Here is a 16,877-nt window from a genome sequence, read left to right on the forward strand (position 1 = left end):
AAAACAATTAATAAGGAATACATCAAAAGGATAGAAAAAAGGCCAACACTAAGGAGCCTTATGTTCTAATTGAAAATGATTAAGATATCTTTAAATTTATATGAGCCTTCTGCTGTTCCTGTCCTGGCAGTATGTTCACCCATGAGCAGCTTCCAGTATCTGTGGAGTCCTCAGCCCATGCTTACCTGCTTCAAAGCGCATCTTCCAGTCTTTGCTGTTGAAGTTGCTGTCGATAATGCCCCAGAAGATGTCTGCTCCATGAGGGAGGGAGAGGGCATGGAGGAGCTGGGGAACTGCCAAGGAAGCCAGCTGGCAGAACTCAGACTTCAGCACCCGCCAGAGACTGGAAAATCACAAACAATAGGAATTCTTTTCTGCCGCATTGTTGTACACCCCCGCTTCACACTGGGGGACCAATATCAGAAATATTTTGCTATCTTGCTTGGCTTCAAGTAATCGGTAAAGAAGTCACTCAACACTGTGGTACTTAAAATCTTTACATCAAAAAAACTTCATGATATCAGAAATGTAATCTTATTCAAATATTCTTATCATGCAGCAATTGTGTTTTAACTGCTTTATCCTAAGATGTTTACACTTTGTATGGACCACAATACTCATGGGGAGAACTAGAGGGGAAGAGCCAGGCCAACGAAAAAGGAAATGGCTCATTTACTAAATGACTATTTCACTCAGGAGTTCACTAAGGAAGAATCAACAACAGCAGACATTCAAAGTTCGATACTAAATACATAGTATTAGCATAGCAGATGCAGAAGTGTCTCAGGTACTACAAGTACTGAAGATCAATAAATTCCTAGGCCAAATGGTATCCTTCTAATTTGTTCTCAAGGAAACAAGAGTTATTCAGAAGACTTTGAAAGAATTCTTATAGTAGTCACTTAAGACAGGGGTAGTACCAAGAGACTGAAGAATTACTAATTACTATGGACTGCGCAAAAAAGTGATATCACATGATAGGAGAAAAACTGTAAAAGCACAGTAGAAGTCTTTCCACAAAACTCAAGATAAAAATAAGAAATCGAAAACTCTTGTTCGTTCTTTCTTCAGTTGTCAGCCCCTGAGGCTGCCTTAGTAACATTGAATCTCTTCGTAACGTTTATTACTTTTCTTCGATGTCAGCCCTTCAGTCTGGCTCTCTGAGTACTGTCTCTCTGGCTAGTTTGTCTTAATTCTCTCATTTGTGGGGCTCTCCTGAAGAGTCTGTTCTCGCCCTTTGGATGTTACCTCCACACCTGCACACCCAATCAATTTATGCAGAGAGGATCACAGCTGTCGGCTATTACTGCAGTAACTACTTAGATATTTTCTAAGATGATCATTAGCTGATGGCCTGTCACACAAATGTAGTACCCATCTGCAGTGGCTCCTCCTTATTGTGTAAGCATGCTGTGGAGGACCAATGTACATAAACATCCATGTTTAGTGGGGGCTGGGAAAATCAGGCTGACGCAAGACCAGCTGATGTTTTTACCCTCCCAACCCTAGTGTGGTCTATAACCTACTGATCTTTCCATTTCCCTTTTTCACTGATAGCCTATTCTAACTGGCTGATTATGTTTGGCCAGGATCATATATCAAACCCAAGATATTACTGACTACTGACACAGCAGCAGTCAATAAGTTAATTTATTGTTCTCATTGTATTTTCTGTTTCACCATAGCATTATCTCAATTTGAGGCTTTACTGGTCTATTCTGAACTCAGAGTAGAGAGAATCCATTGTGTCATCCCCTTTATTGAGAGATATCAGCTTGCTGACAGCTGACACCAGTTTCATCCATAAACTAGATCCCTCCTAGTCTCTAGGACTGTTCTAACACCATCTTCTAGCATCTTAACCCAGTTTAACACTCCAGATTCCACTTCTCTGTTACACCATCCACAAACAAAATGAGAAAACTGAATCAAGTAATTAAAGACCAGTACATCTGACTTTTATTATGTAAAATGTAATGGTATAAATTATTAGGTCTAAATTAGAGAACATCCTATATGTAAAAAATGTCCTAGCAAATAGTCAACATAGATTTAGATTAGAAAATGTAAGTCCTGCCTATGTTCTTAAGTTGTTGAGAGTTACAGTACATAAACAAACACAGAATATGAAGTGGTTTATTTAGATTTTGATAAAGTTTCACATGATAGTTTAATTCTCAAATTAGGAATTCGTGAAATGTGAAAATATAATCTGATTTCTACAGATAAGGGCGGAAGCCTTAAATTAGAATAATTTAATTAGCGGTGTACCACTGGAACCTGCACTAGGACCATATAAATGATGTAGAGTGCTGTTATAGTTCCTAAACAAGGTATGCCTGCAGATGATATCAAATTAAAAAGATAAGCAAACACTGTGGAACCAGCAAATGAAATTCTAAAAGATTTAGATAACAGACTGTGAAAATAGTTTGCAGATAATGCGTAAGGTAGAAATCATCATTTTTGAGGTAGAAAAGTGAAGAAAAAAAAACTAGAGTGTAAACTCAAAATAGGAGTTAGAAGAAGCTACTGAAAAACCTAATTTATCTATGTTGACACCATTTATTTTTCTGGAAAATGTGGGAAAGCAATTAAAATGCAAAAAAATGTTAGGATATGTACTGAATAATTTAGAATTTAAAACAAAGGACATTAGATTTGTATATTATAATAGTAAAGCCTTATTTAGAAAATATGTTTTTTCCAAATTATGACCTAAGAGGATTGTACATCATAAGTGCACATTCGGGGAAATTGCTGATTTTCTCTGGCTTTATGTTAGCACAATCACTTTTTTTCCTACCTCGGAATTAACATCTTATCCTGAATGTAGGCCAGAAACTGAGGGTAGTCTTTCCGAGCAATGTATAAACACTCTCCATGAAGACAAAGGATTTTCAAGCAGTTCAACATGTTGAAGAGAATATCTGGTTCTTCAAATTTAGGCATTTCCTGTGAGATAAACAATAGAGAAGGTCAACAAAAAGCAATTTGTTGAGAAAGAATGAAATGTCAATACACCTGACAATCATGGTAATTAAAAAGATAATTGAATAAAGTGTGAATATGTGATGTCACAAGGCTGTACTGGTAGTGTGCTCCTTCTGTTTATACTATAGGGAGGCAAATACATATACAGTAGCCACAAATCTGTCTCCTTTTGTGAATATGAAAGGCTAGCCCCTTGAAAACAACATCCAAAATCTCAGAAGGAAATACAAGAGAGAACAAATCGAAGAAAACATTACCTGCAGTATTGTGTAAATAAGCTTTAAGGTAACCGGCAGTTGTTGGTAAGAGAACTTCTTGTCAGCATTGTTCTTCATGGCTATGGAACATGTATGAAAAGGAAAATTAATACGTTGAAAAAATAACACACTAATATTCTGTTGTGTCAACAGCAACTTGTAGTCCGTTTCTCTGAAAGGTTCTGATGTGCTACATGCAACTACAGTATGTCCCTTGGTCTATCTGTCAACTACTTTACTTGGCAGATCGTCGTCCAGCATAAATTGCCTGTGCCATGTAAAGTCAAAAGGAGACTTACTGTACATTAGTAAAAATCTGCTATGCCGCGATCTGGTAATGGTTGTGAAGCCAATAGATCATTTGCAGCAATTTGCTAATTCACTACTTTAAAACATATTTTCATGGGTTAAAAAAGTGTTGGTCAACAAAAAAATGTTCTTGAAAATGTATTTATTTAACATTTATTTATTGACCACCACTTTGTTATCAAAGTAGGAGTAGGAGTTGATAAATTAGTCAATATTCTTAAGGATTTAAGGTTTCATTGTAAATTATTACATTATACTGTATATGCATAATTCTTCAGTTCCTTGTGTACAAACCCATGTTTTCTTTGTCTCATTAGGTTAGAAACAGTACCTAGAAGGAGTGTCTATTAAAAGCTTAATTTAATCAATTTAATGCTACACCAAAAGCTCTGAAACTTTTGATGTTGATGAGGTTTTTAAAGAGACCTATAAAATGTGTTATATTCCGGACCTAGAAGATTCCTAAGGAAATGAGTTGGGACCTTCTGTACTTTAGAATTTGTGGATGTATAGTTGGGTGTTGGTCATGATACCACATTAGCCAGACAGATTGGTGTGTATGTTTTTAATTTTTATCTGGGTATCTTTCTCAGGCTTTCTCAAGATACAGTTAGAGTAGAAGAGGTACTGCAAAACTAGCTGCATAGAGGCATAGCTCACACCCCCAACTGTGAGTCCACAGATCATACACAGTGAAGACTGACATCAACGGAGCTGTGCCTGAAAAGGTCACAAATTATTTATATTTTGAATCATTCAGAACAAATTAGTGTCACCTAACAAAAAGAGTAAACAACAGTAAAAACTGTATAGAGTTCTTTCTGAAGATTAAATACACTCTTCAGAGTTATCTTGCGCCTAATGAAGAAAGTCTTTTACCAAAGCATGATTCCAGTGCTGATGTATAGATGTGTATCCGAGATTCTAATGCAGGTATGAATCATAAAATACAAGAGAAGGCAGGAAAATGAAATTAGAAAGTAGTTTGTGGGAGCGGCATGTTTGTGAAGAACCAAAGATAGGAATGCAGGGGGGGACCTTCTGATATTTTCATTCCAGCTGTGGACTGAAAAGGGCTAATAACCATAATGATCAATGGAAAGCAAAATTATCTTCAAGTATCTATATTTAAAGAATAATCCTAATCCTTGTATTAAAAAGACAGTATAATAAGAATGTCATTTACAAAATAACACAGGGTCATTAACATTTACATTAATATACAGTATAATGGCTAAAGCATGTTCCTTGTGTATATTCGTTGTTGCCATGGATACATACGGGGGTAGTCAGGAGAGTCGCTCTTGTTGCCAGGATTGTCTCCCTGCCTGCCAACAGGATTGTCCTCCTCCTCCATCTCTGTGCCAATGGTAAACTCTGGCCGAGGGAAGATTAAGCTTTCCTCCAGGCTGTCTGTTGGCTCCTGCATGGTGGCCATGAGAAACACAAGAACTTCACCATTTCTAAAGATAATTTTTCCTTGACTTTTTTTTTCATTTGGAATTACATTTTTTCAAATCCTCTTCAAATTTGTGAAATTGTCAATTATTAATTATCCCAGTTCACTAGCACAGTGCTTGTAGCAAGAAAGCAGAGACTAGACTATAGGCACACATGCTCCAAACCTTAACCCTTTAGAGTTCTTACCCACTGAGCTCTATAAAACATTCACTACCTCAGTCTTTCACGTCTTTTACTACCTTCAGTCTTTTAAATCAGATTAAAATGATTTATCTGCTATTAAATATTTTGGTAACATCTAAGTCCACTTCAGGCATTTTACTGCATGAACCCAAATAAAAGGTATTATGTCTTAGCCTCCAGCAATTGCACACTGAGTGATATTGTGAAAGAGATTTATATTATTGGAGAAAAACTGGAAACCAGCTAACTTGGATTAAATGTACACCCCCCTTTAAAGTGTGATTTCACTTTTCTGAAGAAAAAGGCAGTAATATTTCTTTGTAGCATATTTGCTGTTTTATTTTTAATGACCAAAGTCAGTTTCAACAAAGAACTTGTATTTCTGTGTCCAATGGCCCCATCTTTGCTGAACCAAAGTACGAGGTTCAAAAAAAGTGCAATTGTAAGCTTAAAGAAATAGATAAAAGAAGAAAGCTAAACAGGTGAAAGTATCAGCTTGTTTATAAGCCCCTTCTTCACCCACCACCAGCCGAATCTCCTCCTTGGGCGCCAGCCTCTCCAGAAGCTCGCAGCCCAGCTGGTAGCAGAGGATGCTGGACTGGCACAGGTTGCACTCCAGGGCCTTCTCGTCCTTCTGGCAGGTGTGGGACCCCCCCCACGGCGCCTGGAACACGTTGTTGACGATGCTGATGATGTCTTTCGACAGGCTGTTCTCGAGACCCAGGGTCACGCCGTCGTCTTGCAGCTCCATCTGTCGGCCGTAGTTAATTAGTTCAGTTTCTCACCAGTGGAAAGAACTGATTAAATCACATGCTCGTTTTTTGTGTGTTTAGTTGATTTTTAAGAATATGTATTTTTTTTAATTACTCTCTTTCAAGAAGGGCACTCATAAAGTAGTAAATTAAAGGATTTTAGATTTGAATTGAGGCTTCAATGTAGAATTTGTAGAGCTGGAAAAGAAGGAAAATTCTGTTTTTTATATATTGTCAGTTTCTCACTAAAAAAAATTCTGCACGTGAAAATGAGGCTTGCTTCCAACACTACTCTACAATACCATTCCATTGCACAACAATGAACTCATGTTGTTCAACACACTAGAACAAGATGAAACGACTTGTATTATTCTGTATATGGAGACGAGTGCGGTGTGTGATGGTCATCTTGCAAGCACCAAACATGACTCACTTGCTTGAGGATGAGGTCGAACATGAGGATGAAGCAGCCAAGGTTCATGTCATCGTCTTCGCAATCAATGTCAAGAGTCCGGTGGCCGGAGGCAGGGCCAAAGTTCTTGAAGGGGCTCCGGAAGGGGCTACAGCGCAGGGGGCTTCGGAAGGGACTTCGGAAGGGACTAGGGAAAGGGCTCAGGGTGTGGTGCTGCCCGCGTCTCCCAGGATCAGACACCACACTCACCTGCACGGGGCGAGAGGGAATGTACAGACATCGGCTCTCAAACTGGCTCACTGCAGGTTATTTTTTGTGGGTGTTTTTTTTTGTTCTGCTGTGCAATTTAATCTATGTATCACAGATCAGAGAAAAAGCAGAAGAAAAAAGGTAAACTTTTCTGGACCGCTTTATACAGCCCAGTTCTTTGATCCAACTAGAACATTGGTTTTCTAAACCTATAATTCTTTATTGTGCGTATAAAACATTAAACAAGCCCCATTTTTAAGAAGACATGTTCCTAACGTCCTTCAGAAAATCTGTTCTGGTTTTCTTTTCAGCTCTCCATTACCTATTGACACTTAAGTTTTCCTCATCAGAACTACTGGTGCTTGTTACTTAAATTAATGTTTAATGAGTTTTTATTCCAGGAGGCCCATTTTTAATGAGATCACATTCAATAAGAACTCCCAATTGAAAATGAAAGTAAAGTGTAGAATAGCAATTATATAAACTATAACATAATTTTGAATCATGCTACAGTATAGTTAATTGAATCATAAGCACAATTGCAGGTCTAAGGTCAGTAGTAAACACGATTATAGTAGATGCACTGTTGCTTGACTTACTCCTAAACTTAGGATGAGAAGTTTCTCTATGTTTATGGGAATTTTTGCGGACAGTCTTTGAAAGTCTCTCTGTGGACCCCTTGTTAAACAGAAACAATCGTAACACATAAAACGCAACGATCCCATAGGAAAAGAGTTGAAGACACCTGTAGTTGCATGTCACACAAAGTAAATGAATGTACTGTAGATCTAAAATCCATGATCAAGTTAGTTGAATGAAAACTCTATGCTAAGAGGGGGTCTATTAACAAGTAAAAATCCCCACAATAATAATTACTACCATTACTTTGCAATATTTTTATTTTGCCTTAAGACACTGAAGTTTGGGGAAATTTGAGAAATAATTAGACAACTAAGTATCTCAGATCTACTCTGTCTTCTCTGGTTAGAAAAATTTTAAATTCTTACCCTCCGTGCCCCAAGATTTCCTGCCAAGTCATTGGCTCGTGCTTTTCTCTGATTGGCTAATTCTTTTACAGAATTGACCCCATCAGAGAACATACCGATGAGCAGCTGCAGTGGTACCACAATGTCCAGCTCAGAGAGCACCTGCACAAAAGACAAAATGCAATTAATAAACCGTGATAAGCGTCAGCCTTTTCTATTAGTATCTGTATTGTGTGTACCCTGCTGTCATCAAGAAATTGAACATGGATTAACATTTTCTCCCTACAATGAATAGGCACACAGATTAACTGGAAAGGGTACATAAAAAACCATTGATCATGTTAAATTGTTCCATACTAATTATTCAGCTCAATAATTTGTTCCTATCTTAATAGTTTATCTTAGTTGTTTATACTGGCATGGGCAAAAACCTTTTTCTTTTGGAATTCCAAATTGGATTCACCAGCTGTTAATGATCTCTGCTGTTTTTTTCTACGCGTGTGCTAGCACAAGCTAGCACCATCTGCTTCCCGTACTGCAAGCCCCACAGTCTCTACAGTAGATTTAGCATCAAAGTGATCTGGCTTGCAATCACGATGCTTACAAGCACACGGGCGCTCAGTCTGCCCCAGGGCTCTAGGGTCTGTGTTACACGGCATGCAAGGATAGCCTAGCTCACTGAAATCCACCCCACGCTGCAGCACAGACTGTGTGGTGTCTCTTGAAATGTCACTCACAGTGTACTAAAAGCATAAGCTAGGATCACATCAGCCGTGACAGGGATAAAGGGTTCATTGTGTCCTCCAGGCCAGGACTTTTACCACTTAGCATCCTGTGATACTCTCGCATTATAGGACTTCAGGTCTGTACTTACATGCAGCCATAGCAAAGCCTGCTCCTGAACAGATGCTGGATACCCAGAGAACCGGCAGCTGATGAAACCAAACATCTCCTCCATGGAAAATGGCAAGGGGCACAGTTCTATATCAAACATTTTGCTGCAACAATACAAATAGATAAGGACTGTAAATTCGTCAGAAAAGTCATCATAGACAACAATGACATTGCTTAACACAGCTTATTGTGTCTGTGGCGAAAAAGGAGCAAATATTATTTTCTTTCTGTAAGGCTCAGCTGGTAAAAATAGTTTGGTAAGCAAACTATTTTTTGAAGGTTCACACTTTTTTTTCAGTGCTTACACCAAGACATTCTTTCAGTGCAAAAAATACTGCAATAAAGCTTTGGCCATTTGATGAAATTTACATAAATAATGTGTTTATCTGAACCAAACATGCAAGTGCTTAGCAATTTAAAACAGAAATCTAGTCGTGCAAAAATATTTACATGGTCATTATGCATTAAGACTTGCAAATTAAATAAAAGCCTTTGAAAAGTCTCTTCCTCTGTGACTAAATTAATTGATTCACATGACAGCATCATTTTAGGATTAATACAAACACAGGTAATTAGCTGTCACTTGTCTACAATGACATAAAAGCAGACTCAAAATGTGACCATTTTAATACATTATTCTGTAGGCAGCAGAAATATGAGTGGTAGGTACAGTATGGAAGGTATGGAAACTGAAGTATTTTCCAAACATTCTTGTTATAGTACTTTACTGTGATGGTATTAAGTTCTGCTACATTGTACAGGATCTGATATTGTGTGAGTGGGTGCTCTAGAATCATGAAATTCATAAACACATGGTAAGTAGGAGTGGGAAAGATTAGGGCTTAACCTTTGTTAAAATTCCATTCAGTAGAATTCAAACAATATATACTGTATATGGGTACATCTAAAGAAGCAATGGTGACCTGTCAGTCTTACCTGAGCACCTCTCTAAATTCCTTTAGCTGGCTGTCTGGCACCTCTGTCCTGATGGCCTCCAGCCACTCTGGCATGATGCACTCCCAGAGAGGCTGGCTGATGACATTATAGGGGATCAGACACAGGATGCGATTCAGGCCTTCCTTCAGCTGCATCACTGTGCTGCAGGACTTGTCCCAGTAACCCCCCACCTGAAAGAAGATTACACCTAGCACTGAGAGCTCACAATGTTTCTTCAGGTATTACAAGGACAGAAAAAAAACATTTTCATTCTGGGCTATAAATATCTAAAGATATTTATATCAAACTAACTTAGCTTAGATAGGCTAGTAAATTACTCACTACAAAAAACAATTTGATCAATTTGAATTATTAGAGGAATAGTTTCAGGATTACATTTTCTGTATTCTTTATTAAACAGTTAGGATTTTTAAGTCAAATACAAATTAAAAGCTAAAAAGTGTTGTACGGAGTGCTTTTTGTGTGCTTACAGTATTTTAGAACCGTATTTTTGTATTTTAATACATTTTCTCCTCCTCATTAATAAAAAAAAATCTTAATATACACTTTCTTCTCCAAAGATGGTTCTATATCATACACACAAATATATATAAGAAGCCAATATTTCCTTTGGTGATCTTCATCATTTTCTAGCTGTTGTAAAAGCTTAGATGACACAGTCACTGTGTCAGCCTGTTGGTCACCCACTTATTTCCCATTCATGTTTTCTGAGTAAAGTTTTCAAGCCCTCCCCCTACCCCACTCTCCCTCCGAACTTACTCGAGCAAATTCCACAGGCTTGGGAAGCAGGCACATAACCATAACGTCGAAGCGCACGTCGCACACTGTCTTCAGCCACTTCGTTACGAACTGAGGTTTGAGTTTCTCCACCAGGCTGCCCACCTCATCATCCATCATGTAGGCCGTGGAGTGGAACCATTGGAACACCATGCTGACCAGGCGGGCCAGGCTCTCCGTAGGGGTGTTTTCACTGGGTGTGCACAGGCTCACCTGTAGCACCAGGCATGTACCAATGCACAAAGCAACAGTTTATCACCAGACTTCCAAGCCTGGCAAAGTAATGCTGCAATACAGTAACTTTATTCATTCCACGTCTTGGGTGGTTAATTTTCTTAACTATTTCGGAAAGGTTGTTATAGTTTGTTTTGCAATTCTCCACGATGAACGTAGTTTGCATTCATTTATAAGCTAGGGCACTTTAAATGCAAATAGCGCTGTGTACGAAAAGGTCAGACTTGCACCATCACACTGGTATGAACATTATTGTACCACAGATTAATGCTGTATTTCTCTGAAAGGCCTGGGGTCTGTATTCATAAATCTAAATCTATTCAATCTAAATCTTCTCTTTCATGCCATGATTAAAAACCTTTCCAGACCAGCACTGAAACCTGTCCTAGGCACACCACAGTTATCAAATCAATGTTCCATTAGTCCCCTACATTGTAAATGGAAAAGAGGACCATTTTGTCTACAGTTTATTAAGTTACCTGAACCTCAGATCTACCCTGCATTTTGGAAGACGCACAGCTGTCTGCTATGCTGCATGTCTTGATTATTTCAGGATCATGAGCATCAGTGTTATCCAAATTCACAAGGCGAGACTGGTGACTTTTTGAAAATTGCAAGATAAAACATTTTGTCTTCTATTTTACTGCTTGCAGGAATACAGTACATTTAGGAATACAGTACATTCAGGGCAGTTATAGTGCAGTTATAGTGCATTGAACTGTACGAAGACTTACACACGTAATTGAGCTCAGCTTTTTTAGAAAGTGTCTTCAATTATCATATGTTTAAGGCTTGTATGAATTCTTAAGATTTAAAGATATATACAGTATTGTACCTATATAGATGATCTCATCGACTATAACAGTATTTCAAAAATTGTTTTTCTTATGATAAGCTTGAAATTATCTTGATCCCTTTCTATGAAAAGCCAATAGAAGGATATTAACCTGCTGTTGTGCCAAACTTACTTTAGACCAAGACCGTGCACAGTTAAACTTCTGTTTAACCTGATGTAGACTGTCACTAATAGCTGGTTTGAAGTTGGATTTAACATGGGTTGTGTGAAAACCTGCAAAGTAGACAGGTTTTTAAAGGGTCAAAGCAATCCCAGTTAAGTCCTAACATAACTTTTTTGAGCCATAAGTGTTACTTTGTAAAATACGCAGACCACACAGGCCACTATTTGTGTACTCTGTATGACACACGTCTTCAGGTTGTCACCACAGTGAGCACTGAATACATTAACAAATTAACTTTAGGCTGCATGCAAGGTTCTCACCAAAAACCAGATGCCAAACTGGCTAAGTAGTCGCTGGTCGTGCTGGTCATCATCCTTGTTGTCAAAGTCGATATTATCCAGAGAGTGATGGGAGGAGGACAGGCCCATCTGTCTGCGCCGATTCATCTCATACTCACGCAGCTCTGCATGGAACTCTGCCTCCTTCAGCAGGCTGCCACAAATAGAAATGTACAGCACAATGTACAGGGCATTCAGGGCAGATAAATCTGTCTACATCACACAAAAAAGCAAACATTTTCCATCACTGTAAGGGAAGGGAAATCCTGGCTGCCTAATTTTCTCAAGCATTCCCATCCTTTATCTTAATATTATCCAGTTTTAACCAGTTATTGTTTGTGGAATAAATAAAATTGCCTTAATTAAAAAGTGTTACTGTGGTGTAATTAGATTCGAAGCTATGAAAAGAAAGGTCTCAGGAAGCATTAGAGATATGATACAGCACAGGAAAAAGGCAAATCTAACATTTAAAACCAAATACTGTATTCCCATGTAGGGAAATACCATAAAATAAAAGTTGGAGAGGAGACTGTTCAGCCCAGCTTTCCAATCTGTTTGACAGCAACTAAATAACCGCTAGAATAATAGAACGTTTTTCAAAAGTTGAAAAAGTGGTTTTCTGCCCTTTAAAGTCAATTACCAGAAAAATCCATTTCAATCTATTATTATTTTTTAATTATTTGGAACATGATCTTGTGGTTTAAAGTGCAGATGCCAAACCATGAGTCAACATTGATATGAGTCATGCTTTAAGCCTCAGGAAAAGAGCTGTTTCTTGACTGTTGTGTTAATTGGGAAGTCAAGAGAAAGTTAAAAGAAACAGAATAGGGAATTTCTGCACTTTTGCAGTGCTCTGCTGGAGCACCAAAACAGCTAAACTGCAAAAATGTGCAGTGCAGAAAACACAGGAGAAAGGAGAGCTGTTACATAATGTATACATTTCCAGTGAAGTATCAGTGGCTATTTTGTCTGGAAATATAATTCATCCTCAAAAATAAAACATGTATTACAATCTTCTTTTACACTGAAGCCTAGACCAGAGCACTGGAAATTATTAAAATGTGATGTTATTGTCTTTTTTAAGTAAATGACTTCAGAGAGGCTGTCATCGGAATTACGGTAGGTGTGACTTTACTATCTACTGTAGGCGTGTCACTGTGAATATGATGAAAATATCAGTCTTTATGCTTTATGCTGGTTTTACTTTTCTTTAAACAAATCATACAAAAAATAGACTGTTCCTGCATATACAGCTACCTCAGGTTTATGAGCACACCAAATGAACTAAAGAATTGGGAAGGCAGTATTGGGGGTTAATGGGAACTGCAATATGGCTGCCCTGATAACGGGCTTGAAGATACACAGCTGCTGGCTCTAACTCTGCTCAGAGAGGGGATCTTTGTCGATTCACATCTCACCCCTACCTGATGACTGCTTCCACAGTGCACACCAGCTCCTCCGCTCCACACTCGCGGGTATTGATGGGGGGAGGGGATGTCTGGTAGAGGTGGGTCTCCGCCGAGGCTCCCACCTCGCTGCTGTGGTGGTTGACATGGCAACGCTTGCAGTAGCGGACAGGTCTGTTGCCATGGCGCCCGCAGCAGCCAGCTGAGAAGCAGGTGACGACTGCCCTTCTGACGTGTGAGCTGCAGTTCTGTTGAGGGGAACAAGAGTGATACAGAGACACCATGATCTGGATTTTCAAGGAGACTGAAATAATTGAACAGATTTACTGAACTGTGCATTAAGAGCAAAGCCTTACTCCAATGTTTTATGATGAAGTTCTAAGAAATTAAAGCTTTAGTATTATTGTAGTAATAATAATGCTAATCAACAAAGTACAAAAATATAAAGTGTCAAGGGATTTTAACATGGAAATGTTATTTGAACCAGGTATTGCAACCGGTTTAGGTTTCGTGTACAGCTTATTTGTCATACCCTTATGATTCACGCCTTTCAAAAATTAAAAAGACTTTATAGAAATGAAAGGAATGCATAGTGTACCATATGCAGTATGTGCATGTTTCAGTCAGGGATATGGTTTTCATTCATGTCTGAAATTATCTTTGTTATACTTTTAAATTGGGTAAATAATGAGTCAAATATTTAAAAAATAACAGATGTAATTCTTTTTTTCATGAGCAAAAAAATTACAAGATTTTTAATTGCAAACTTACATTTGTGACTGAAAAGGAATGTATCTCTTTTTATCAACTTCGTTTAATAAATATTATTGAGTCCTTTTATTTTTTAACATCTTCCTGTATCTAAAAAAAAATACTTTTAAATTTAAAATGAAATGTAAACCAATGAAAACACAATATTATATATATTATTTTCTAAGTTCACTTATTTGATTAGATCATAGTTTTATTTTTTTCCCCTTTTTTCTTATGATTTCATTGACACACAGTATATATTGTAGGTCAGCTCTGCTGGAAATATACCAGGAGTTCCCAAATCTACTGCCAGTTAAAGTGCAGTTATCTACTTCTGTAGCTCATCAGGTGGGAAATATTAAATCAACTATTTCTTGGAGGTAAAAAAATCAATAATCATAGCTCAGAATGTAGCTTAAAAATCTTGTAAAATTTCAAAAACAGTAACAATTTCAAACTTCACATTTAAAAATAATACATTCTAAAATAAAGGACCTCACTGATAATGCCCAGACCAAGCAATTCCATATGATCACTTAATCACTGATGGCCTGTGAGTGCATTGGGCATTGTTATGAAAGTGTAGAACAATCCTCAGTCGAAATGACATTCTCTAAAAATAAAACCAATAGACATGGGCACATATTTAATCTCTTTAGGCTTTGAAAGCCTGGCCCATTTACACAATGCATTATGGTCATCATATTATCATTTTGTTGCCAATGACATTAACAACGGCTCATCAGATCAACACATAATTTTTCCTCAAATAATCAGCTTAGAAAAGCTTTTTTATGCATTTAAGAGGAAGTCATGTTGATGTTTGGTTTCCTACATAAAACTTGCATGATTCCTGCCAAAAAAAAACTGCTAGATTCTTAAGGGCATAAGAAAATAGGAAACAAGGATGTAAGACAATAAAGGTGAATAAAAGTAATGTTTAATAATTCAAGAATTCAATCGAGCTGTTTTTAAAGTAATCCTACAATGTTGGCTTCAACATCAAGTCTAGGGAGTTATTCCAGAACTCTGAGAAAAAAAATGAATCTCCTGTTTCTTGTCCTGAACTATCTTCAGTACCATTTGTCTCTTTACATACTTGTATCATTATATCAGTGCTGAAATTAAGCCTGGCAAAACTGAGCCAAAATAGAGAAAAAGTTTGTTCGTTTCCTGAAAGTTGTGTGGCCATCACAGCTCCCTTATGAATCTTTTCTTCATCTTGAGAAGGTATCCTGCAAGGTCTTTTAGATTAAAGCCCACCCTATTAAAAGATTAAGGAAACTAAATCTTTTTAGCCTGCTCAGAAAAGATCACAATGTTCAGATTCTTTTACAAAGTCAACGCAGGGGACATTTTCCAAAATCAGTAATGATCCAAAGACCAAAGGGCACACATGGAAATTAAAAGAATGTCCAAGAGAAAAAGATACATTTTTGTTTTCCCAGAGGGAGTTGTAGAGATCGTGAGCACACTCCCTTGGTTTGATTGAATTCTTGGATCATTAGGTTTAGGCTTGAGCAGGAGCAGCTGAATGGTTTTTGCACCTTCTTGATCTTTCCCAGCTTCCTGTTCCTTAACTTATTTTAAAAGAAAATGTAATGTCCCATTTTACTACCAAGCAATTATGCGGTTACCACCACATTTGTGAGATTTTAATATTAAAACTAGAGGTTTCATAAATCATAATTAGGATGGCTTTTTCATCACAGAAATTCTGAAAAATCTGAAACTTCTTGGTTTAGTGTGGAAACAATTCTGCTTATTTTAAAATCAATTAAAAGCAAATAAATATTTTGTTGCAGTCAAGGACATATGAAGGTCAGCACACCAGGAGAGGCAATTTGGCCCCTTCAGTTTGTTTGACTGCTAACAATTAGCTGGCTTGAAGATCTCCTCTAGCCATTTCCTGCAAGAAGACAAGGTATCTATTTTAACAACTTGGCTGGGTATAAGAACACAAGGGAAAATGTCATACTGAAATGATTGATCTTGCATCTTCTTTATGACCACAGCAACATCATATTTACTGTAAGGTAATTTCTTTCCTCTGGTTAAAGTGCTTAGAAAATTCCATTTAGAAAGAGCAGACCTTGCTCTTGCTCAGGAGACCAATATACATCGCTTGTTAAGAACCTTTAACGAGTTATTAGAGCAGGCTGTTGCAGTTTGTTGCTTTGGGATAGATTCAATTAACGTCTTTAAGTTGATACACTAGTTAAAAGGAGTGACATGGGACTGTTAAATACATTCCTATTATGTCGAACTAAAGCATTTATTGCATACTACAATTAAATAAATAGTACTTGAGATTAGTGTGCACTGTAGTGAGAACATATTTAGAAGTAGGCTACACACAATTATATTTTTTTTCTTTGATTGAAAAGCTTATTAATTCTGTTCCCCTTTTCTTAGAATATATTTGAGTATATGTTTATTTACAACAACTGTTATTTCATTACCATCATTTTACTGACCATGGTAAATCAGTAAATTTACATTTTTCAAAAGGCTGACACCAATCTATTATTTCATATTTATGTGTAACAATGTTTTAACACAAGGTGCTTTATGCTGACTTCAGGTCTGCTTGCTTGAGTTTTCCAAAAAATAAATACCAATTTATTTTGTTCAATTTACATATTCTTATAGTGAGAAATACATTATGCATTTTCATTTCCTAAAAAGTCAAAATGAAGACATATATAATTGGTTCATTATATATTATATTGTATTTTATATTTTAGATTATATTTTATCTTATGGATTTCAAAAGTTTTTTTGCTTAATTGTCAGATTTGACTAGCTCCAGAACAGTAAAAAGTTTTCAGAATAATTGTAGTTTCAGCATATCTGTACAGCATTATTAATTACAGCATGAAACACTACGAATACTATTCATGAAGTACAGTACAACACTAGTCTGCAATGGGTAAAATACTGATCTTCCATATTC

At 37.1% G+C, this 16,877-nt stretch overlaps 1 protein-coding gene across 4 annotated transcripts in view; it reads right to left on the minus strand.

Annotated features, from left to right (window-relative positions):
- The window catches only part of LOC102697689 (unc-79 homolog, NALCN channel complex subunit), an 81,084-nt gene that overhangs the window by 40,386 nt on the left and 23,821 nt on the right, over window positions 1–16,877 (minus strand). For all 4 annotated transcript variants that reach the window (XM_015351054.2, XM_015351052.2, XM_015351053.2 and 1 more), the window contains exons 12-23: window positions 13,187–13,416; window positions 11,745–11,916; window positions 10,214–10,444; window positions 9,434–9,624; window positions 8,478–8,601; window positions 7,625–7,765; window positions 6,390–6,617; window positions 5,728–5,955; window positions 4,842–4,983; window positions 3,252–3,331; window positions 2,807–2,955; window positions 186–343 (exon numbers count right to left, since the gene is read on the minus strand). In XM_015351054.2, coding sequence (XP_015206540.1) covers window positions 186–343; window positions 2,807–2,955; window positions 3,252–3,331; window positions 4,842–4,983; window positions 5,728–5,955; window positions 6,390–6,617; window positions 7,625–7,765; window positions 8,478–8,601; window positions 9,434–9,624; window positions 10,214–10,444; window positions 11,745–11,916; window positions 13,187–13,416 — 2,074 coding nt within the window. The remainder of the gene's footprint in view (window positions 1–185; window positions 344–2,806; window positions 2,956–3,251; window positions 3,332–4,841; window positions 4,984–5,727; window positions 5,956–6,389; window positions 6,618–7,624; window positions 7,766–8,477; window positions 8,602–9,433; window positions 9,625–10,213; window positions 10,445–11,744; window positions 11,917–13,186; window positions 13,417–16,877) is intronic.

This window comes from Lepisosteus oculatus, chromosome 8 (genome assembly GCF_040954835.1).
Source record: "Lepisosteus oculatus isolate fLepOcu1 chromosome 8, fLepOcu1.hap2, whole genome shotgun sequence".
Taxonomy (NCBI): Eukaryota; Metazoa; Chordata; class Actinopteri; order Semionotiformes; family Lepisosteidae; genus Lepisosteus; species Lepisosteus oculatus.